The sequence below is a fragment of the Lacerta agilis genome, chromosome 13 (assembly GCF_009819535.1).
Source record: "Lacerta agilis isolate rLacAgi1 chromosome 13, rLacAgi1.pri, whole genome shotgun sequence".
In the NCBI taxonomy this organism is placed as follows: Eukaryota; Metazoa; Chordata; class Lepidosauria; order Squamata; family Lacertidae; genus Lacerta; species Lacerta agilis.
Window position 1 is genome coordinate 10,680,852 of NC_046324.1, and position 23,394 is coordinate 10,704,245.

The 23,394-nt window shown below is 43.8% G+C and overlaps 1 protein-coding gene across 1 annotated transcript; it reads left to right on the forward strand.

Annotated features, from left to right (window-relative positions):
- Nucleotides 1-9,592: 9,592 nt before the first annotated feature.
- On the forward strand, nt 9,593-18,225 carry LYSMD2 (LysM domain containing 2). Its single transcript, XM_033167455.1, has 3 exons — nt 9,593-9,957; nt 15,593-15,924; nt 17,340-18,225. Exons 1-3 carry the CDS (start codon nt 9,730-9,732, stop codon nt 17,383-17,385), a joined length of 606 nt encoding a protein of 201 aa, XP_033023346.1. The 5' UTR covers nt 9,593-9,729; the 3' UTR covers nt 17,386-18,225.
- Nucleotides 18,226-23,394: the final 5,169 nt, after the last annotated feature.

Below are 23,394 nucleotides of genomic sequence, written 5' to 3' on the forward strand. Positions count from 1 at the left end.
TGGAGGCCGGACTGGGTTCAGTATAGCCATCTGCCGGGCAATCTGTGCTTGTTGCATTCTAAAGATTTCCCGTGCCTCCATAAAGGCATTTAAATAAAAGATCTGACGTGGCTTCTCGTCGGCTAAGAGAAGTTTGAGCGCTTGCAGCTTGCCTCCATTAAAGGAACCTTGTGGCGGCCACTGGGTCTCTGGCTCTAGATGCTGGGTATATGCCACCCAGGACAGGTTACAGAGATCTCGGAGTTTGGATTTCGACAGATCCTTTCGTCCTTTCAAGCTTTTCCAATTAGCCAACACAAAGTTCAATGGGGTGTCAGAGTCCGTTCCAAGGCAAGGAGGCTTCAAGGAAGCCTGATTGTCGGAAGGAGTCCACCCTTGCTGTTTGGAAGACTGGGCTCCCATTTTGTGGCAAGACCCAATTCGGACGAACCGCCCAACCAAGAAAGGGGACACACTTCAAAGGATAGAGAGGAGACACAAGAGGGTGGGGTGAGAAAGGAAACACTCTGTCAGTTTGCAAACCTAATGGCTTAGTGCTTTAGAAGGAAATCACACACTTAAAGGGAGTCCACCTCCCTGTACCCCCCCTTTCCCAGACCGTCTGGACACACTCCGACGGATCGGACTGGGACGGGATCACTACACTTTCAGGCAAACCCTTTTCCTTGCCTTGGCTTCGTCTGACTGTTCTGCCTATCAGTTTCTCTCTTGCCCTGTCGTTCAACTCACAGACTAGACCCGAACTCAACCAACACGTGTCAACTAGAAACCCTAGTGCGGGGCCCAATCCTCCACATGTACCTCCCGTTCTGCTACTCACGACAGCCCCTACCTAGCCATGAACCTAGGATCGGAATTCTTTGCCGAACGCTCGCCCAGCGCGATGCCGGTTCAGAACCCGGAAAATAAAGGGTGGAAAGGAACAAATGACCTTGCGTTCTCACATACACGGGTCATCCTCAACAAGAGTCTCCATGCAGGAGGTGCGGCTTCATTTGATAAGAAGTGAGAAGAACAGAGCGTAAAGAAAGAAGTAGGTGTCTCTCTGGCCCCCTAACACCGTTCTGGACCCTTTCCGACGGAGCCGGGTCAAGGAGCCAGGAGATGGAGAGAGAGAGAGAGAGAGAGATCCTTATCCTTTACTCAGCACCGTTCTGGACCTTTTCCGACGGAGCCGGGCCGAGAAAGGAAAAGGAAGGGGAAGAGTTCCTCTCTGACACCGTTCTGGACCTTTTCCGACGGAGCCGGGTCAGAGAGAGAGAGAGAGAGAGAGAGAGAGACAGAGAATTTGTAGAAGGAGAGAGAGAGAGCAAGGAAGGAGAGAGAGAAGGTTTTAGCTGTCGTGAGTAAATTCACACGTTTCCCCCCCCTCCCCGTGTTCTAAATCTGCACCATACTCACGTCCAAAATCCTTTGTAGATCCCGGGATCCTTTGCCGGCCGGCTTGACCGTGCCTTTGCTCCCTTTGGCTGGTCTTCCCAGGTAACAGTTGATTACCGCCCACGAAGAGAGGACAGAGAGAGGGAAAGAATCCCTGAGTCAAAGCTGCCCAGTGGCGCCTGGTCCTCTCCGCCTCACCCCCTCACCCTCGTGGGAGAACCAAGGGTCCCTTCGTGGTCGCCAAGCTGTTAAAGGCAGCAGTTCGAGGGCTCCCTTGGGCAAAAACTGGAGACCACCACCAAAGTAAAGAGCAAACAGCAGCCAGTAGGCTTGGTCTTTATTGGTAGAAATACTGTCGCGACAGGGCTCCCACTCCTCAGCACGAAGGAAAGATGGAAGCCCCGAGAAGGAAGTGTCCCAAACTTTTATTGCCTCCCCCCCTCACATAGAGATACACCCCCAAAATTACATCAGACTACATTAAAGAATTTCAGGACGGGAGGGGCTAGGAGCAGAAACCTGAGTGGTTTCACACCTGGGCTACCCCCTCCAGGTAGTGAGGCACAAGAAGACAAAAGGTGATATTGCCCTAGGGTAGGGCCAAGCACAGTCCCATTGAGTGGAATCCACTCCGAAGAGGCAGTCCTTTATTAAACAGATTTTCCTTGTCTGGCAAGGTTGAGGCGGGAAAATCCTGTCTTCCTGCGGACGTGGGGTCACGCTTAGAGGATTATGGAGGAGGGTGAACAATATGGAGGAGGCAGCCCTGAGCGAGCCCTGCTGGTTATCGGTGGCAGGGAGTCATACACAATTCAGAAAAAGGTCCAAGAAGTACACAGAAATAGAGCGGAAACATTGTATAAAGGAATTGATACATTTGTGATTGGATTAGTCACGGTCGATTGAAAACGGAAACAATGTATTTGCACCTTGTCAGAGCTGTCAAAGCAGAGAGCCTGCAGTATCAGCGGGCTGGCCACCAGGGGCGCTATTTAGAAACGTCATTTTTTATGAATGAATGGGATCCACGGAAGGAGAAGAGACGGGATCTTCGGGCCTATTTTCCTCTTATTTACGAGGGCGACCTCATGCAATAAAGGGTATAAAGTTCAGGGAGACTGTGTGTGGTGCTTATGTAACTTGTGTGGGGAAATACTGCAACAACATCATCCAGCACACTGATGGTCTCTCTCTCTCTCTCTCCTTCTCCATATATTTGTGTTGGTTGTGGTGGGGAGGGTGTCCCAGGAGAGCTGCATTTCTCCACGATTCAATGTTGATATGCTTCCTAACTTTGGGAGGTTGTGAGCTGCATTGAGCCTGCCTTACTAGGGAAAGCCAGCACCCAAGAGGGTGATGGGGCGGGGGGAGGGGGAAGAGACGATGGTGTGTGTTTATATAACCCCCGTCTGCTTGCATTAGTGCCCCATAAGACTGTGTCTGTAGGGCACAGGTGTTGTTCAGCAGCCCACTTTCCTATAAGCAAACAAGGATGCCTTTGCCTTCTGCATCTGGGCTACTGCTGCTCACCTGTCTTTCAGATATGTTTGCTTTTAAATGCAGCCTTGTTCCTAGTTTGTTCCAGGAGCTGCTTTGGATTTCAAAGTAATAATATGAAACCAGCTTTGCAGGCAGCCTATCAGAAGCACTCCCCCTCTCTCACACCCCCTCTCTCTGCACCTTCCTTGCTCAGATTCATCCTTGAATAAGAAGACTGTGGGTAAGTGTAAGAAACAACCTCTCCCACCAAAACACACCCACGTGGCACAGCCCTCTCAGAGTGGAGGGGCAGGTGCTCTTCCTCTGCAGATGGCTTTGCCATTTAGACCCCCTTTTCTGTTAAGACAGGAATCAAAGAGGGGATGGATTTTGGCTTCATGGCAGAAAGACTCTGGAGTCTAAAAGCCCCGGATAGTCACTACTGCAAAGTAGTCTTAGCTGTCAAAACATCCAACTTTCATGAGTATTTAGAGTTCTCATACAACAAGTCACAGATCACAAGACTCTCTCAGAGATAGTGTTTGGGCGGCAGAAGGGCTCTGGTAGCTCAATGGCAGAACACCTGCTTGGCATGCAGAAGTTCCCAGCTTCCATCCCCAACGGCATCTCCGGGTACGGCTCGGGGGAAGACTCCCTGCCTGGGACCCTGGAGAGACATTTCTGACAGTCAAGAGTAGACAAGACAGGGCTAGATGGGCTCAAAGGCCTGATTTGGTGCAGCCTCCTTTGTCCCTCTGACTTGCTGGGCTTTTGGCTGATTCTGCAGCCTGGCACCTAGATGTTCTCCTCAGAATAAGTGGAGCAGGTGAGCAACAACCCCTCACTCTCTGTGTGTGCGTCTCTTAGGCCTGCACACCCTGCTTCTCAAAGACCTGGTCATGTTCCTGAAGCCAAAGGAAGAAGACAGAGCAGGGCTCCTCTTTAAGTGCTCATCTGCCCCTCAGCCAAAGTTAAGAAGGGGTGCCATAACACCACTACACATGATGACACTTTGAGGACTCTTCTTCCATCTTGTCTCTTTTCTCTGTTCAGATCCAAGGTCATTCTTCCTGATCTGTGTTTCGGAGGAGACACCACGCATCTATGAGCTGGTGGCTTCCAGCCCTTCTTAGAGGACCATGTTCTTATTCTCCCCTCTCCCCTTCTCCCAGGGCCAATGACAACAATCCAAGCTATTTAAAAGAAGCTACAAGCACAGAAACGAGATGTATTTGGGGGGAGACATACCTTAAGTGTCAAAAGGCAGGGTAAAGGTGTGTTTTTATATATCTGTATGTTTGTGTATGTATATATATTAGCTTTAATAGTGTTGGAACCCCCTGGAGAAAGACGCTGCTGAAATAAATGTGGGGTCGCACTTTGGTCGCCTGCCTTTCAAACTGGCAAATCGAAGCCCCTCCTCTGCTCTCTTTGGGGCTTTAAGAGAGTCTCTCTCTGTCTCCCCTCTTCTCCTGGCAGGTGGCTGCAGCATCAGGAGAGGGTGACAATGGCCACCAGGGAAATGGTCATTCTGCCCTGCAGGTAGCCCCACCAGACACCCCCCCCCGTGCACCCACCTGTGCCTTTCAGGTGAGAGAGACCCCCCCACTCTGCATGTTTCCTATTGCCAGGCTGGGACACCTCCAGGCAAGGGATTGTAGCCGACAGGGCAAAGGTGGGAGCCGCATCCATGACTGCCTCATCTTTGGGCCCTGGGCCCTCTCACTGTCAGGATGTGGCCCCCAGGAGGTTTCCCATGGGGGCATGTGGCCCTTGGTTTGGAAGAGAGCCGTTCCTGGGAGGCTCCTCAACCAGGTGAAGGGGACGGACACCCTGCCTTGCGGCGGCTGCCCTCCTTCTCAGGGGTCCCTAGTCCCTCCCCTCTGGGCTTCCCCTTTCGCAATAGATAGATGAGGAGCAGTGGGAGCGCTAGACAGCAGAGTCTATTTTTTATAGTTACAAAAATTCATTAATGTATTTTTCTTTGGTTTTCTTTGGCACTGATTTGTTAAAAAACAAAAGCAAATATTCATTGGCAAAAAAGGGGGAACTTTTGCCTGACAGATGGAGTCATCTGCAAGGAGGATAAGATCAACTACTGAATACCACATCATCTTCAGACCACTTTCTTTTTGTTCTGAACTTGTGTTTAGCAAAATACCGGTAGTTGCTTTCCTCACTTAAAAAGGTCTTTGGGGCTTGCCTCAGCAAAAGTTTTATAACAGTTTTGAGGAGGAAAATGGGCACTAGCCGACTGAGGCCATCAGAACAGGGTGGCGGTTTGGGGTATGTTTTGATGCTAGGCACACAGCCAAGTGTTGTTGGAACCATATTTTGTTAGGTAAATCATATTTTGTTAGATAATTTTTAAATCAGTCCCATTCTTTTTTGATCTTTTCTCCTGAGTGGTTTCTTATTAATTCAGTCATTTTAGCTAGTTTGAGATACTCGCACAACTTTAAATGCCATTCTTCTTTTGTTGGTATTAGGTTGCTTTTCCAATGTTTTGCTATTAACATTCTGGCTGCTGTTGTCGGGTAAAGAAATACTCTTTGGTTTTCATTAGGGATGCTTATTGTTAATGCCTAATAAAAAATTGGATTTTTGATCAGGATGCCAACCAAGACAGAGCATCCATCATTGCCGCCCACTACTCTACTTGGTACCTCCAAATTAAGATCCACCACTCAAGGCCCCATTACTTTGAGACGCTGACCTTCCCACAACTACACAGGGCCTTTGTAGAGCTAAGATTCCAACAGCTGCCCTCAGCATATTTAGAGGGGAGATATTGGGGAACTCCTCATATGGATCGCAAAAGTATATGTGGATGTAATCAGGTAGAGGACATCACATACTATCTGCTGATTTGCCCCCCCCCCCCGGATACAACGGCCAGAGGAAAATTTATATTGCCAATTCTTAACTGGCTTCCAGGTCAATCCACACAGGAAGTGACAGTTGAACTCCTAGCAGATAAACTTCTATATATTACACACCAGGTAGCTGAATTTGTGCTGGCAGCCAAGAAGCTCTGTTCCAGCTATGTGAATGCACTCCAGTTTTAAATTTAATGTTGTAAATTCCTTCTTTTTATGTTTTAAACTTCTACAGGTTAGATCTCTGTAAAACGAGCATTGCAGAAGCCCATGGTCTAACAGTTTCAATTTGGTCAGAGTCACAGGGACAGCATCTCTCCAGATATGGGATTTTTCTATAACGATCTTCAAGAACAGCAGAGGTGAGAGCACAGCATTGTGTCAGGGTGAATGCCTTACAATATTTAGGCAGATGCAGATTGCTAAGATACTCCATAGGGGTTGAGAGATACCTGCTGTAGTCATGGACAATAAAAGAGGGAGACCTATTCAGATCTGTTTGGTGTTCTGTGTTTGTGATAGGCTGTTTGATGGCTGATCTAGTCTCCCCAAGCCCATTCTGAGCAATTGCTCAAGGGAAAAGCCCAGAGCTAGAATTGCCTGATAACATGCAGCTTGGAATTCATCCTAGACAACAAGGGGAGGCAAGCCCAGTAGGAAAAAAAGATAATCTTAGCCAATAGTTGAGTATAGACATCCATACTCTTGCCTCTATGCTCAAGAGACCTGCCTCCAGCCTCAAGATGGCATTGGTGACACATGCATGCACACGAAAGCTCATACCAGGAACAAACTCAGTTGGTCTCTAAGGTGCTACTAGAAAGAATTTTCGATTTTGTTTTGACTATGGCAGACCAACACGGCTACCCACCTGTAATTGGTGACACATTTTGGGACCTGAAAGATTGATCTTAAAACTTTATGATTTTAAATCCCCTCTGGGCTCCACCTTTTGCAGGAGTCCGCCCAGACCTTATACTGGGAACACATAGAGCTTGGAGATCAGCAACACCACATGAATAGCTGCAAAAGAGGATGATCCAGTAAAAACCAGCTACCGGTATGTGAAATCTCTGATATACTAATTACACCTTCAGTGGTTTGGATGCGCTCCAACGATGTCAGATTTGGAAGGGAACCTAACTAGGCACCGTGTACGAGTTGGGCTATAAACTTTACTTCAAATAATTTCAGTGCTGCCTATATATAATAGTTCCCTTTGGATCTGAAGCATCATGTATATTGTTCTTTTGTACTGTATTCTTACTTCTCCACCCACCCTCCCCATCCTCAATCAGTTTGACTCTGGCCTTTAATATACAACAATTTATTTATCTCACAGCTAAAAAATAATGCTATCAATGGCTATAAATTATATATCCTAATACTGTAAAAATTCATACTTTTTATAATATTTTATTTATTATTTACTTGTTTTAAGTTATGTTGGATATATTGTTGTTTAAATGATGCATTTAAAAATAAAACTTTGTATTCAAATTATATATTGCTTATTTTTTTATGCCCTCTACGAACAAATGTGTTGAGGTGTTTGTGTGTGTCTACACAAATGCATTGGATGTGTTTGCCAAACTGGATCTCTGCCCAGGTGGCAGAAATGCTTCAACAAGAAGACAATGGGACTTCCCTTTAAGCTCCATCATTCCTATCAAGACTGCCCTCGTCCACCCTGCAGCCAGTAAAGATCCACTAAAACCAGCTATGTGAAATCTCTGATATACTAATTTCACCTTCAGTGGTTTTGATGCACTCCAACGATGTCAAATTTGGCAGGGAATCTCCATGGGCACTATCTATGAGTTGGGCTATAAACTTTACTTCAAATAATTTCAGTGCTGCTGGTTATAATAGCCTCCTTTGGATATGAAGCATCATGTACTAGTATATTGTTCTTTTGTATTCTTATTCTCCACCCACCCTCCCCATCCACAATCGGTTTGACTCTGGCCTTTAATATACAACAGTAATTTATGGTGCTGGAGGAGATTCTTGAGAGTCCCATGGACTGCAAGGAGATCAAACCTATCCATTCTTAAGGAAATCAGCCCTGAGTGCTCACTGGAAGGACAGATCCTGAAGCTGAGGCTCCAATACTTTAGCCACCTCATGGGAAGACTCCTTGGAAAAGACCCTGAAGATTGAGGGCACAAGGAGAAGGGGATGACAGAGTACGAGATGGTTGGACAATGTTCTCGAAGCTACTAACATGAGTTTGACCAAACTGCGAAGACAGTGGAAGACAGGAGTGCCTGGCGTGCTCTGGTCCATGGGGGTCACAAAGAGTTGGACATGACTAAAAGACTGAACAACAACAATTTATCTCACAGCTAAAAAATGAAAATAGTGCTATCAATTGCTATAAATTATATATCCTAATACTGTAAAAATGTATACTTTTTATAATTTATTTATTATTTACTAGTTATACGTTATGTTGGATATCTTGTTGTTTAAATGATGCTGGAAATCATTACAAATATTGTTTAAAAATAAAACTTTGTATTCAAATTATATATTGCCTATTTTTTATGCCCTCTATGAACAAATGTGTTGAGGGGTTTGTGTGTGTATCTAAACAAACACACGTGTGTTTGCCAAACTGGGATTCTGACCCGGGTGACAGAAAGCCTACTTTTGCCCCTGGGAGCACCACCCACTAACAGCAGCAGTCAAAATAATTGTTTTAAAAGTATAGAAGTGGTTAATATCAAACTATTCAATACTGTTTTTAAAAAGCTGGTTTCATAATTAAAAAGAATACTGTAAAAATGTGAATGATGCTGAAATTAGGGTTCTTATTCCCCACCCCGTTCTCATAGGAGGTACCGGTATGTCCAGCTAAGTTAATCATGCCCATTAACTTCAATGGTCTAGTCCAAGTAGGTCAAGCACTGAATACAACACAATATTCTTTTTATATTTTTGTTTTCGTATAGAATTTTTATTAAATTTTCTGTTTTACAATTTAAAATACTCATTTTACACCCTTAAGATATCAATGACGTCCCTTCTTCTTTCTATGGTTTATTTTACGTATAATAAATCCCTGCTTATTTTACAAAAACTACACCAATCAGTTTTCCATTATTACACCCATCAAAAATTATTTAGAGTTGAATTTATCTTAATGCTGCCAGCATTTTCAGCTGTACGCAATCATTTCCCATATAGTCAACAAACGTTTGCCAATCTTCTTTAAATGTATGTTCTTCTCTTACTTTATATGTTCAAGTTGTGCTATATATAGTTTTGTACGCTTGCTTCTGGGAGTAATATTCCTATGGCCTCTTAACAACAGCTACCATTTTGGGCACCCTCGCAGCAGTAATAATTTTAGATAAGGGTGAAACGGCAGAACTCAAAACTATGGATGTAGAAAACAACGGACACCGTCAGGAGAGCTGTCAAAAAAGCAATATGGATTCTTCGGAGGAATTAATGACAATTAATGTTAATAATTATTAATAGCATTAATAAAAATGTCTGGAGGAATTAATAATTGGAGGAATTGATAAGAAACACGCCCCTTCCCCTCACTCCCGTGTACAGTATTGTAATCAAGAGTTCATAGTCCCCATTGAATAAGAGGGAGGCGGTTGGAGCAACGACAATAACTTGGCGCGCGCCAGTGGCGGCGGTTGGCCTGAGGGACAAACCGTCTTCGCCTCGACTTGTCGCGCGAGCGGGAACGGCGCATGCGCCGGTCGTTGCCCGCACGCGCAGACGGCGGGCGGGGTGGTGGGTTGCGGAGCGGAGACCTTCTCTGAGAGGGGGGAACTTCAGTTTACCTGGTGCGCAGGCGCGTGGGAGGAGGCCGTTGCTCCGGGAGACCTGGCGGCCGGCCTTCTCAGGAAAAGCTGAGGGAAGGGAGGATGTGGTGGCGGCGAATCCCGGCGGCGCCCGCCAGGTGCTGAGAGGGAGAGAGCGCGCGAGAGAGGCGGCAGAGCGCGCGCGCGCGGGAAAAAGGCCCATGGCGGAGTTCCTGCCGGTGCCCGGGCTGTTTCTGCGAGAGGAGCCGCTTCCCGGGCCGGATGCGTCCGAGACGGAGGCCGAGCTGTCCCTCAGCCTGGCGCGCACCAAGACCCGCTCGTACGGGAGCACGGCCACCGTGGCGGCGCCGCTGGCCGAGCGCTACGTAGAGCATCGCCTCAGCGCCAGCGACACCTTGCAAGGCATCGCGCTCAAGTACGGCGTGACGGTAGGTGAGGGCCGTGCTCGGCTGGGCCGACAGGGTCGCTGGCTTCATTGCCAACGGTCGGCGTCCTCCTTGCTATAGGTATGGGTAAGAGGACGCGGTGGGGGGCACCTGAACATGTGCAGAGTGCCCTCTTCTTCTGGGGGCTCCCACCACCAGAGTGGAATAATTGCGGGAATTGATAAGCGAAAGCGAGAGTCCCTCCCTTTATCTGAAGCATGTGCAGAGTGCCTCCCCCACCACGTTCTCAGTGACTCCAGCTGGATTCTCAGACATGTGACTGTTAGGAAGAGTACACTTAGCGTAGAATTGTAGAGTCGGAAGGAACCCCGAGGGTCACCCAGTCCAACCCCCTGCAATGCAGGAATCTAAACCAAAGCATCCATGACAGATGGCCATCCAACCTCCCAGAGGGAGACCGTTTCACGATCGAACCACTCTTATTGTCAGAAAGTTCTTCCTGGTGTTTAGTGTTTCTTGTAACTTGAAGCCATTGGTTCAAGTCTTGGTCCCTAGGTCCTTTTCACATGTACTGCTAGTAAGCCAGATTGCCCCCCCCCCACTTTATATTTGTGCAGGGAGGGCCTTCCTCCTCCTCCAGAAACTAATTATAGATAGATCCCCAGACATCTGTGACTGATGTAGTCTATGAATATGTACAGAAGGCTTTTCACCCCCTGCCCCTGCCCTTTGGCTCTGCTGGTCCCTCAGGCGTCTGTGCTTGATATGAAGAGAGTGTTTCTCTTTGTGGGTGTGCTGAGCCCCAGGCATCTGTGTCTGACAGAAGAATGTTTCTCTGAGCATGTACAGAGGGCCTTTCGTCTCCCCTCCCAATAACCGTCAGCCCCTTAGGCATCTGAGATTGATATGTGGACAATACTTGTGCAATAAGTACGCAGCCCAGTAACCCAAGTCAGCTTTTTGGTCCTCTGTGAGTGGTAAGAAGTAAGTGCGGTATGTACAGAGGGCCTGCCTTCTCTTCTTCCCCTGCATTAATTACAGATAGCTCCTGAGGCATCTGTGACAGATAAAAGGAGAACAATTCACTCTGAATATGTGTAGAGGGGATCCCACTACAAATTGCCCCTCAGGCATCTGTGATTGATGTGAGAAAAATACTTTCCTCTGAATCTGTGCAGTGTCATCATGTTGTCATCTGTACATGGCACCTCAGATGTTGAGCTGGAACTCCAGCACATCTGTCTTTAGCACTAAAGTTGTAAGAACACAGGGAAGTGCCTTACGCTGATTCAGTGCATTGGTCCATCTAGGCCAGGGGTCAGCAAACTTTTTCAGCAGGGAGCTGGTCCACTGTCACTCAGACCTTGTGGGGGGGGGCGACTATATTTTGGGAAAAATATGAATGAATTCTTATGCCCCACAAATAACCCAGATATGCATTTTAAATAAAAGCACACATTCTCCTCATGTAAAAACACCAGGCAGGCCCCACAAATAACCCAGAGATGCATTTTAAATAAAAGGACACATTCTGCTTGTGTAAAAACACGCTGATTCCCAGACCACCCGCAGGCCGGATTTAGAAGGTGACTGGTCTTAGTTTGGGGACCCCTGATCTAGGCTCAGTAATTTCTACTGTGACAGGCAGCTGTTCTACAAGATTTCAGGCAGGAGCTTTTTCCAGCTCTACCTGAAGATGCCTGGGATTCAACCTGGGACCTTCTGAATGCAGTGCAGATTCTCTAAACAAACTGCGCTACTGTCCTCTCCCAAAGATATTATTGGGCAGCAGACAAAATGCCAATGTTTCATGTGTAGCTGCCCTGCTGTGGTCACCTTTCAGCATGAAGAGAGTATCTTCACATCCTAAGAGGTACTACAGCCAGCACCTTATGCACTGGTTAGGGACTTTCAGAGAGACTTGAGGTCCAGCACCTCTAGCTTTAAGAAGAAAGACATGGTCATGTATGTTGCCCTGTGTAAAGAAAGTTTTCTTGGAGGATTCTATGTGTAGCAAGAGAGGTGATGCCTTCCATAGTTACAGGTGATGTTTGTTACACAACTTTTGCATCTCCAACCTTACTGAACTGTGATTCAGTTTGTTTCCTTGGCTGCATGTCTCCCCTTTAGTATGAATTATTTAAAGATTCACCCAGATACATAAGAAGGTGAAGTGGTTGTGGGTGACAATACATTTTAGAAGCAATACCTCAGAGAAGCAACAAAAAAGTGTTACCCAACCTTTTCCCGACAGTGGCTCCCTTCCGACCTTGTTTCCTTCCTGTGGCCCCCCATGGGCACGGGCAGGAGGCCAGCTTCCCCCCCCCCAAAAGTACAAATCAATACAAATCAGTACAAATCTGAGGTTCTGGCCCCCCTAACAAAAGCCGGACCCCCCCTAATAAAAATCCTGGCAACGCTCATGCCCCCCCCCAACCAACTGGTAGAAATGTAGCTATTTAAATGTTTTATTTGTAAATAGAACATGTTTTATTTATAATTTTTATAATTTATACAAAATACAATTACATAAAATGATAGGAACATAATGAAATATTGTTGAAGCAGAAAAACAGAATCATGGAGCTGGAAGGGACCTCAATGGTCATCTACTCAAATCCCTGCAATGTAGGAAACTCAGCTAAAGCATCCATGGCAGATGGCCATCCAACATCTGCTTAGAAACTCCAAAGAAGGAGAGTCCAGAACCTCCTGAGGGAGATTCATCTTCCATGTATTATAAAAAGTAAGCAACACTTATTTGGCCCCAGTTATTTGACACAGAGAGGGAAACCTACAGATACAGTCCAAAAGGTGCACAGGGAGTTCTGTATATATGGGATAATTTTAAAATTCAAGTGGTCCTCACTGACCTGGTGCAAAAAGATTTTGTCATCCAGAGGAGCCCTACCTAGATAAAACACTATAGCCCCCCCTCACTTCTCACCTCCCTCTGTGGCCCCCTATCCTTGTGCTATGCCCCCCCCCCAATTTATGTGATTTTCACCTGTGTCCCCCTTGGAATATCCTGGGGGCCATATGGCCCCCTGTTGGGAAACACTGGTTTAAGGTGCATCCCAACAATCCCTTGCAGCATGGTTGGGGAGATTTTGGTGCAACTCCTGGAATATGTGCTGCTACCAGGAGTCCAGGAGTTGTATCAACCTTTCTTAGGAGATCCTGAGCTAGTCTAATGGGTTGCTAGAGATAGCAAACTCTTGGACTAAAATTCACACTGCGTTTGTCCTTAAAGAAGGTGGAAAAACTTGGAAACATACATCAGACATAAGACAATTACTGATGTAATGGAATGGGTTACTAATAGTATTGCATATGCTAAGCTAACTACTAAAACATATTTATGAAATAAGCATTCACGCTATTAAGGGGTTTTATATATAATTATATATTTGCTACTTTTACTGAAATGAGAAAAAACAAAATAAAAAATTCTTTCCAGTGGCACCTTAGAGACCAACTAAGTTTGTTCTTGGTATGAGCTTTCATGTGCATGCACACGAAAGCTCATACCAAGAACAAACTTAGTTGGTCTCTAAGGCGCTACTGGAAAGAATTTTTTATTTTGTTTTGACTATGGCAGACCAACACGGCTACCCACCTGTAACTGAAATGAGAAAGTCAAGTTATACACATAAGTGCACTAATTTACCTGTTACATAGTAAACAGCAGGACAGTGAACCATCTAATGCAAGAGCTAGGAACTAGCTCACCAGCCTTCTGCCAAAATGCCATCCTGGGAAGCAAATGTGTGTTTTGCATAGTGGGAGACGGATGTTACAGCAATAACCCTCTCCACTTTTGCCCCACATCCCACCCACTTTCGGCATGCAGCTTCTAAACATTTGGTATGAGGTAATGTGACCCTTGAAGAAATAAAAGTTCCCATCGCTGATGTAAAATGTTGGTTTTATTGCACAAGGGACTTTATTTAGAGATAAGTTGTACGCCGGCTCCCTCGGCCAGTAAAGCGAGATGAGCGCCGCAACCCCAGAGTCGTTCGCGACTGGACCTAACCATCAGGGGTCCCTTTACCTTATGGGCCTAGAACTTTCCAAAAGCAAAGTCTTCTAGTTTTGGATCTTCTGTCTTAATAAGATTAAAAAGGAGGTGTGCTTTGTTTATAGTTAATAACAGTTTGCAATTTCATAACAGATTTATATAGCAATTATATAGAAGATTGCAGAGCTCAGATATTGAAAGATTATAAAAACAGGAGGATAGCTCATGTTGGTACAGTGGAATGAATTTCTCATGACAGGATAGTATCTCATGGAGCCAGGTGCTGGATTCCAATACCTATGATGATTTCTTAGTCCCTACAATATGACCTGAAGTGCTGTATTTGTAGTGCTTCATCTCATTCCTATGGTTCAATATATAGAGAAGCAGAATTTAACAAACATGATTAATAGAAAACTACTGATTTGGATTTAAGGGATAGGTGTAAATTAACACGGTTGTATTTAGATATTTTAACCAGGATGTTAAAAATTCCTTTGAAGTTTTACATTTCTTGAGCCATGTGCTAGAGAAGCAGGAGGGAAACAAAATCTTGAGTTACGTAATAGTTTTATGTGCATTATTTATTAAGCTGTGCTGTGGCTGCTACATTTTCTTGCTAGCCCATAGTGGAAACAACGCCTCAGAGAAAATATTGTGTTTCTTGGTTGATACTACCCTACTTGAGATGATTCACATGTATGGAGAAACTGTTGCCTGATAGTGAAATATATATAAAAACCAGTTTCAATAAACGAAATCACAAAACTGTTTCATACAGTTATGGAAATAAAAAAGAAAATGCAATTCAATTTCAGGGTTTTTTTATTTGTTTAGTTAGAACTGGAAATACAGTTTGTCTCAAAAACCTTTATTGTAACTTAAATATTCACATGTCTATGGTAGGCACCTGCTATTTCAGCTGTAATGATAACAGGGCATAGGGCTTTGTGTTGACAGTCAGTCTAGTTACATGACTGCTAATTATAAGCTTTCTAACCCCATTGTGGGAATTTTGGATGGCTGATGGTGTGGTGCAGTTAGAGCCACAACTCTTCAGTTATGCCATCTTTAATGTCACTGTAGTTATATGATATTTTATGTTTATTATTTGATGAGTTAACTAGCAAATGAAGGTTAGTGGAAAGGATGTAAATAAGATGACAAAGCCCTCTTTCACACCCATCTCTCTGTTCCTTGCTGTCTCAAACAGCTGTTTCTAGCAAGTACTGGAAGGGGCACCAAGGCTGGCAACTAGAAACTCAGATAAGCTCTTGGGACCCCTAATTTTCAAGTTCCATGGAAGATTTTGCATTACTGGTTCATGACTTCCAGTTCCATTAATCTGCTGAATGAGTGAGAGATAACTTGCCTGGCTGCCTGGCATTTAAATTCAATTTGTGTTTTGGAGCATTATTTCCCACTTTTTGCAAGAAACATTATTATGGGGCACCAATAAGAGAATATGCCCAAAGGGATCATATTTTATTTAATTTCATTATTGAAAGATACATTTTATAGTGTATATTTGAAAGAAGAGGTGGTAAAGTTGCTGAGACATTACATTTAAGAAGGAAATGTGTGTCATGCTGTTTGTAGAAAACTGATAAACAATCTTTACTTGAATCAGTAAACATAGTTTTATGTCTGTTTCAGATGGAGCAAATAAAAAGGGCAAATAAACTGTTCACCAATGACTGTATATTTCTGAGAAAAACATTGAATATCCCTGTTATATCTGAGAAGCCTTTGCTGTTTAATGGACTTAACTCATTGGAGTCTCCTGAAAATGAAGCTGACACCCCCTCTTCTTGTGAAGATGGACCAGTGACAGTTCAGGAAGACAACTCTTCACCCAGTCCTCAAGAGCCTGACAATCAGCTCCCTCCACCTGAAGAATTATCTGCCAAAGATTTTCTACATAGACTGGACTTGCAGATTAAGATGTCCAAGCAGGCAGCTTGGAAACTAAAACCTGAAGATAACAGGTAAAGAAAAAAGAATTTCACCCTTTTCTTCCCTTCTCAGGGGGATGGCAGGGCTCTCCCTCTCCCTCCCTCTCCCACTCCAGAGCATAGCAGTGCAGATTTTTGCAAGCATCTCTATAGCCTCATTCATTCTTGACCTTTTGTTAATGCACAGTAATTATTTCCTTGCCCAGGGCAGCAGTTCTTCTATTTCTTCTGTGCCTTTGAATTCTACTTTTGCCTTTTTTATTTTGATAAAAATTAAAGGAGTGCATTTAGCTTATTTTTAGAAATTCTTTTAGTAAAACAAAACACTTTGCAGAAAGGTTGCAATAATTTAGTTCAATTCCTTTGACAAATGCAGTCTGCCCCCTCCTTCTATGATACAGTCCATATGGCAGGTGACTAAGTTTGAATTACAGTGCAAAAAATGACATTTGTTCTGCTCGATAGTGACATTGAAAGATATTTAATTTTATTATTTTAATTTTATTTGTTGGCCAAAACCATCTTCTTTTGTGATATGTTTTGGTGTTACTTTTCTTATTATACGCAGGGTGTATGTATGCCATAATTCCATGGGAGCATTGGGAGCATAGAAATAGCCCAGGATGTAGAAGTGGGAGCAGAGATCAGTTTCCTGATGTAGCTGAATATGATTTCAAATATTGTTGGAAGGACTTAATTGTCCTTGCCCCTGCCATGATTAGCAAAGCCATAATAAATTGTGCAAAGTAGCAAGAACTGCTACCCAGAAGCAGTCACTACTTGAGGCTGCAACAAATAGAAAGGTTGCAAGCCCATGCCATTAGTGCAGCTGAGAGACCATCGACTTTTGCCATCTCTCCTGGAACATTTTTACCCCAGCTTGGCATAAGAAAAACTTGTACCTAAGAAGTTGTACTTGCATCTGCATATTTCTTATTTGCTACTGATCTCTCTCTTTTTTTTTAATTCTGTGGTATGTTTTTGTAGATTGTAAGCTTGAGGGCAGGGATTATATTTTATTTCATTTTACGTAGTCAACATATAAAGTCATGCCTTGTGACTCGAACGTTTTGGCTCCTGAACACCGCAAATCCAGAAGTAAGTGTTGCGGTTTGCAAACTATTTTTGGAAGCTGAACGTCCGATGTGGCTTCTGCGACTTCCGATTGAGTGCAGGAAGCTCCTGTGGCCAATCAGAAGCCGCACCTTGGTTTTCGGAAGTCAAATGGTCCTCCAGAATGGATTCTGTTCGAGAACCAAGGTACGACTGTAGACTTCTCACTGTATTCAAAATGCTTGTGGGCTCGCTTGATACATTGCTGCTTGAAAATTGTGAAGATTTCCTACAAGGAATGACCATTCTGCTACAATCCTTAAATGCTTTACTTTGTGGAGTAAATTTTATAAGCACCTGGAAACATTTTCACAAGCTTCCTTTTTTCTCAACAGGGAGGACGATGAGGAAGACTCCTATGCAACTTCTTATCAGCAGTAGAAGATGACTGAAGAGCTGGAATCAAAACTGTTCTTAAAGAACTAAATGTCTGAGGATTCAAAAGCAAACCTTTTGGATTGATTTATTATGGTGTACTTGTTACAAGTCGTATATAGGTAATTCCACTAATTATACTTGCACTAAAATTATTTGACCTTTGCCTTCTGCAGGCCAACATCCTTTTACTATACATTAATAAAGGAATTTATCCTTCCAAAACTAGTAATTGCCTTCGTATTTCTGCTATGAAAATATATCCCTGAGACAACTCTGAATCAGGATCGTTAGGAAACAGCTGTATATACTTATAAGATAAGGTATAAGGAAGAATAAGTATTTATGATGAAAGTCATTATTATGGAGCCTTGAGATAGATAAGCCTGTCATGTAGATTTTGTGCATATCAAAGCTGACGGATGCAGCTCTGAATATTTTTTCTCCGTGTGTGTGTACATGTGTCTTTATACAGATATAAAAATATGTATAGAAAGATATTTGTTCTTAAAATGAACCAGTTTTAACTGTTTTGGAAAGCAGTTGAGGTTTTAAAGTATGTATGGCACAATTCCTTGCTTGGAGACTTTTTTAAACAAAGGGAAAAACCTTGGTAAAAATGTATTTTTCTTTGTGTCAGGGTAATGTTCGAAACATAGATACTTGTGTGCAGATATATGTAGTTTTCATGTAATAAAAGCAAAATGCACTTTAAGAAAGTGAATTGTCTTTGTTTTTCAGCCTATCTGTATAGAAAATACAGAATGTTTGGTGCTTTGCAAATACATTTCAAAATTATGCTTTTCTGTTTCATTTGAGTGTATTAAAATATCCTAAGTTGTCAAAGTGTTTGACTTTTTTTCTAACTACTGCAGCTTTATTTTAAATACATTAATTTTATGAGTATAAAGAAAAATGAATCTATTGATTATGCTCTTTTATTCTTTATGTTTTCTGAAAAAATGAAATCAGAAATTTAATATCTTTGTTGTGGAAAATGAATGAGTATGCTATTGAATATGTCGGGGTTGGGGAACCTCAGGTGGCAGTATTCTGCCCCATCTATTACCAGCGGTTTATTGCACCGACACTGCAAAGATGGATAGAAGTCTCACCATTTATTTGTGTCTGGAACTACCATGCATACAAATTATAAGGACCTTGGTGGGCACATAATTCAAGGCTTGTCTCATCCCTTTACAATACATCCATGTGACTTGTGATCAGGATTCTGAAAGATCATCTCACCCCTTATATATAAATTTGATCACTGTGCTCTGCAGGCAAGGGCCTCCTACAGAAACTGTGTTATCTGGTCTGTTCTGCACAAAATAGGAATCTGGCCTTCAGTGTTGTGGCACCTACCCTTTGGAATTGCCTCTTGTCAAATATTAGACAGGCACAGAGAGAATAAGCACCTTGGTGCATCTGCAGCAGCACAACCAGATGCCTTCATCTGCCCCAGCTGCAACAAAACATGTCTCTCCTGTATCAGTCTCTACAGCCACAGCAGGTACTTGCTGCAACCTTTCAACAGTTTGACTTCACCCTCAAAGACGCAATCCTCCATTGTCTCCTGAGAGATTGATGTCAGCAAACATACCCTCTTTCAACACCCCTTTTAAGCAGAGAGCTTTCCTGCATCTGTATGGGAATTGTTTTTAGGCATTTTAATTGTTTTACCAGTTAGTGTTTGCTTTCCTGGGAAGAAGAGTGGGATATAAATGCAATTAATTGATTAATATATGTCCCTATTTAAAATCAAGTGCTTTACTGCTATTCTTCAAAGGAACACAGCCATTCAGTGTCTCGCAACAGCCCTGAGGTCTATTTTGAAAAGCAACTGCAAAGTTCTTAAGGTTTTCATTTCAGCTATCCCTGCCCCCTGCTCCTTTTTATTCAAGCCCAGTGAAAGCTGTTGCCATAAGGATTGACATTGCGGTGAAATGAATTCGCTTTAAGTTTCCCCTACAGATTTCCTGTCAACACTTCACTTTCTTTGAAAGAGAAGCCTCCAGTGGAATTGTTTTGCACTTACCAGGGGCCTGCATCTCATAACACCATGCAGCTTGAAGAGAACAATTATCCTAGTGCCCAAAGTTATGGGTGAACGACATCTTTCGTATTTGTTTTAACCTCTGGAAACATGTTTAAAATACATTCACATGCATATCTGGAGAAAAATTCATGAAGGAGAGTGCCATTGATAGCACTCACGGACAGAGACAGTAATGTATCACAATACCAGTTGCTGGAAACCACAGGAGGGGAGAGGTCTCTTGTGCTCAGGCCCTTCTTACAGGTTTCTCACAGGCATCTGGTTGGCCACTGTGAGAACAGGATGCTAGACTAGATTAGCCACTGGCCTGATCCAGCAGTCACTTTATGTTCTTAAATAGTACGTATTTTCTGCAGGTTTTGTAAGTTAAAAAAAAAAAGGTAAAGGACCCCATGGCGGTTAAGTCCAGTCAAAGGCAACTAGGGTTGCAGCGCTCAACTCGCTTTCAGGCCGAGGGAGCTGGCGTTTGTCCACAGACAGCTTTCCGGGTCATGTGGGCAGTAGGACTAAACCGCTTCTGGTGCAACGGGACACCAGAGCGCATGGAAGCGCTGTTTACCTTCCTGCCGGACTGGTACCTATTTACTTCCACTGGCATGCTTTTGAACTGCTAGGTTGGCAGTAGCTGGGACAAAGCAATGGGAGCTTGCCCCGTCGGGGGGATTTGAACCACCGACCTTCTGATCGGCAATCCCAAGAGGCTCAGTTGTTTAGGCCACAGCGCCACCCACATTTTTTAAGTGGCAGGTGTGGGTTTGGGCAAATTTATGAAATAAAAGATTTTGAACTTTGTCAGAATGATGATTTCTGGGAGACAGACATATTGTTGTAAACAATTGCATTCAGCTCATAGCAGGCCCACTTAAATTAATGGACCCAAGTTAGTTATGTCCATCACTTTAAACGGATCTATTCTAAGAAGGAGTAGCATTGGCTACAAGTCACAGTTTCCACATTTTGTACAGATCCTTGGATATAGCGTTTCTGTTCTTAGTGGCACCTGATCCAACCTTACTGAAATCAGTCGGAATGTGTTTCAAATAGGTTTTGCGTCACAAAACGTGTCTCACAAAAAGTGTGTCTCAAATGGCAGACAGGTTTCTCTCAACCCCCAATGCATGTTCGTTGACTTCTACAATAATTTCCACAGTACAGGATCATAGCCTTCAGAGAGGCAATGCATGAAAAAGAAGAAAACAGAAACCTGCGCCAGTGTATCTTGTAGTAAAGCATTTAATAAAGTACAGTATCAGAAACAGGATTGTATTAGAAAAGTGTATTGTGAATGTAGTATACTTCTGTTACATTTGCCCGTCAGCCATAGTTTTAAATAGTGAAGACACCTCAAAGTACCTAAATTCTAAAAGATACTTTGAATGTTAAAAAAATAATAATAATGGTGCTGGGTGGGATTACAACTGGAGATGTACAGGATACCTACTTCATTCCATGGAGGTGATAAGAGAAAATGCTAGCAAGCTATGGTCTGAAAATTGCTACTAAAATGCTGTGATAGCAAAAGCCTCCAATTGTCAGGGTACCATATTGGGCATCTGCAGTGCTAATCGTGATGACCGAAATTGCTCACTGGCCTTCTTTTAGTGCAAGCCACAGCCCTTCTGCAGTGCAGGGTGATGGATGAGGCTGCCTCCTCTTTGCATTGCCATCTCACGCCATGAAAAGCCGTTGCGTTTGATGCAGCCTGACTGAGCCCGTGCTTAGAAACGTGCACCGAACAAAAGCAGAGGGAAACGAACCTGCTGTTGTTGGTGCAATATTCCCTCGCCATTAAAAAGACACTGGTCTGTATCCAATGCTGTGCTAAGTGTAAGTCACTTAGTGGTCTCCTTGTTAACTATGCTCAGTGGTAGAGTATTTGCCTTGCATGGAGAAGGTCCCAGGTTCAGCCCCAGGTGTCTCCAGGGAGGGCTGCTGCCAGTCAGAGTAGACAATACTGAACTGGATGGTCTTACTCAGTACAAGGCAGCTTCCTGTGCTCCAGTGTGTGTCAGAGCAATAACACAGACCATTTCTTGCCAGCTCTCGCAAGTTTGCTAGGTCAGGAATGGATCCATTCCACATAACTGGGATGACAAATCTAGCAAACACCATACATGGAGCCCTGTTTTGTGTTTTTCACCAGTCTTCACATTGGGTGATTCTACTTTCTCCTCTTTCTCTATTCCTTAGTAGGAACCACAAAGAATTTTGCCCTTTTATCCCTCTGTTCCCCCTCCTCTGCACACAACTTCTCTGCATCTTGACAGCTTCTGCTACAACCTTCACGCCAAGGACTTGCAAATTTGCTTCTCTAGCACAAGTCTTGCTAATTCTCCAACACATCTCTAATTCTCTTGTTGGAAAGAAAGCCTGGGGTCTTCTTTACCTCCTTCCTTCATCACCTAAAATGCAAGCAAATTCTGCTTCTTGCTTCCAGCACCTCCAGGCTAGATCAGTTTCTTTCTGTATGACTATACTGAAACTGTTACCTGCATCTAGCATCCTGGGTTAATGCCACCTCTTCCTATCACCTCCTTAAATCTTTCAAGTGATGCCCTATAAGCTCTCTGCAATCGAGTTTAGCATCCCACATCCTTCTCTTTAAAACCCACTCTTATTTCTGCCCTGTCGCCCCCCGCCGCTAAACTCAAAATTAGGCTCCTTTCCCCCCTGCAAATTATGCAAAAGCTTGTTTGTTACCACTCCTGCTCTTACTTACATCTATCTTTGGTTAAAATGGGGAGCCTCTTACATCTCCTGTATCTGAGCCACATTCCTCTCCCTCTTTGTCATGCTACTGCCTACTTCCTTTATGTATCTTCTCTAAATTAACCTTTTCAGCAACCCCAGCCACACTTTCATCTGACCATTGCCACCTAGCTGTTCTTTTAGTGGGAAATTGCAGCCAGCCATAACTATGAGTTAATGCATGAAGGGGTTAAGATCAGAGAGGTCTATTCCTAGACTCAGACCACACCATCTCACCTCCTTCTCTTCTTTTCTCTCACTCTCTTTGCACCATGTAATCAACCGTGAACGACTTGCCTGAGTTTGCTCCAACCTCAGACTGCTTGCTTGAAACCACCTTTCTGTATCTTGTACCCAGGAGTATTCTACTTGTGCTCTCCTTGCGGGTACACGGGACAACACACAAACCAGAACTTTTGATTTTGTAAGTAAAGTATTTAAACTTACTTAACGGTGTGGTCTGTTCATTGCCAGAGGGATAGAGGGGCAAGCACAGCAAGCAGACAAAATGGGATATGAAAACAACCTATATTCCCATGCTATACTGCGGCTTAACTCTGTGACTATTTTAAACTCTGCTGGGGAGTGTGTTAAGTCCCATGTTTTGAAGCCAGGCATCCAGCCATTTCTTTTGTTAATAACCATAGCTGTCAACTTTTCCCTTTTGTTGCGAGGAATCTTATTCGGAATAAGGGAATTTCCCTTAAAAAAGGGGGAAAGTTGACAGCTATGTTAATAACCCACACATGGGTCACACAGATCTAACCCCCTCCTTTCCCCCATTCCTCTTTTCTTTCCACGTAAGTCCTCTTTGGAGTTCTACATGTGTGGTCTGCACAGTGTCTAGCACATAGAAACCACTACAGAAATAAAGTAGTAGCCAGATTTCTACTCATAGCTGCAACAATCCCAGGAAGGCTTTAAAAGTTGTGGCAACTTTCTCTTCTAAAACGGGGGAATCTCTGCAGGTCCTAGTTCTGCGTATGATTTAGGGAGGCAGAGGTGGGGAAAATGCAAGCTGTGCTTTTCCTACCAAGGAATGTTCAGACACTCCTAGGTAAGTGAATGGTAACCCTAACCATGGACTGGGTGAATAAGTATTTTCTTTTGTCTGCCCTGATTCTTCAAGCATTCAGCTTCGCTCAATGCCCCATAGGTTCTATTATTATAAAAGGAGAGAGGGAAAATGTCTCTATTCTGCTTTCTCC

Bases quoted from the DNA above. Each gene is read 5' to 3' on its own strand.
- LYSMD2 (XM_033167455.1), top strand. From the start codon at position 9,730: ATGGCGGAGTTCCTGCCGGTGCCCGGGCTGTTTCTGCGAGAGGAGCCG. The intron at 9,958-15,592 runs GTAGGTGAGGGC...TGTCTGTTTCAG, and splicing joins CGCTCAAGTACGGCGTGACG to ATGGAGCAAATAAAAAGGGC. The intron at 15,925-17,339 runs GTAAAGAAAAAA...TTTTCTCAACAG, and splicing joins CTAAAACCTGAAGATAACAG to GGAGGACGATGAGGAAGACT.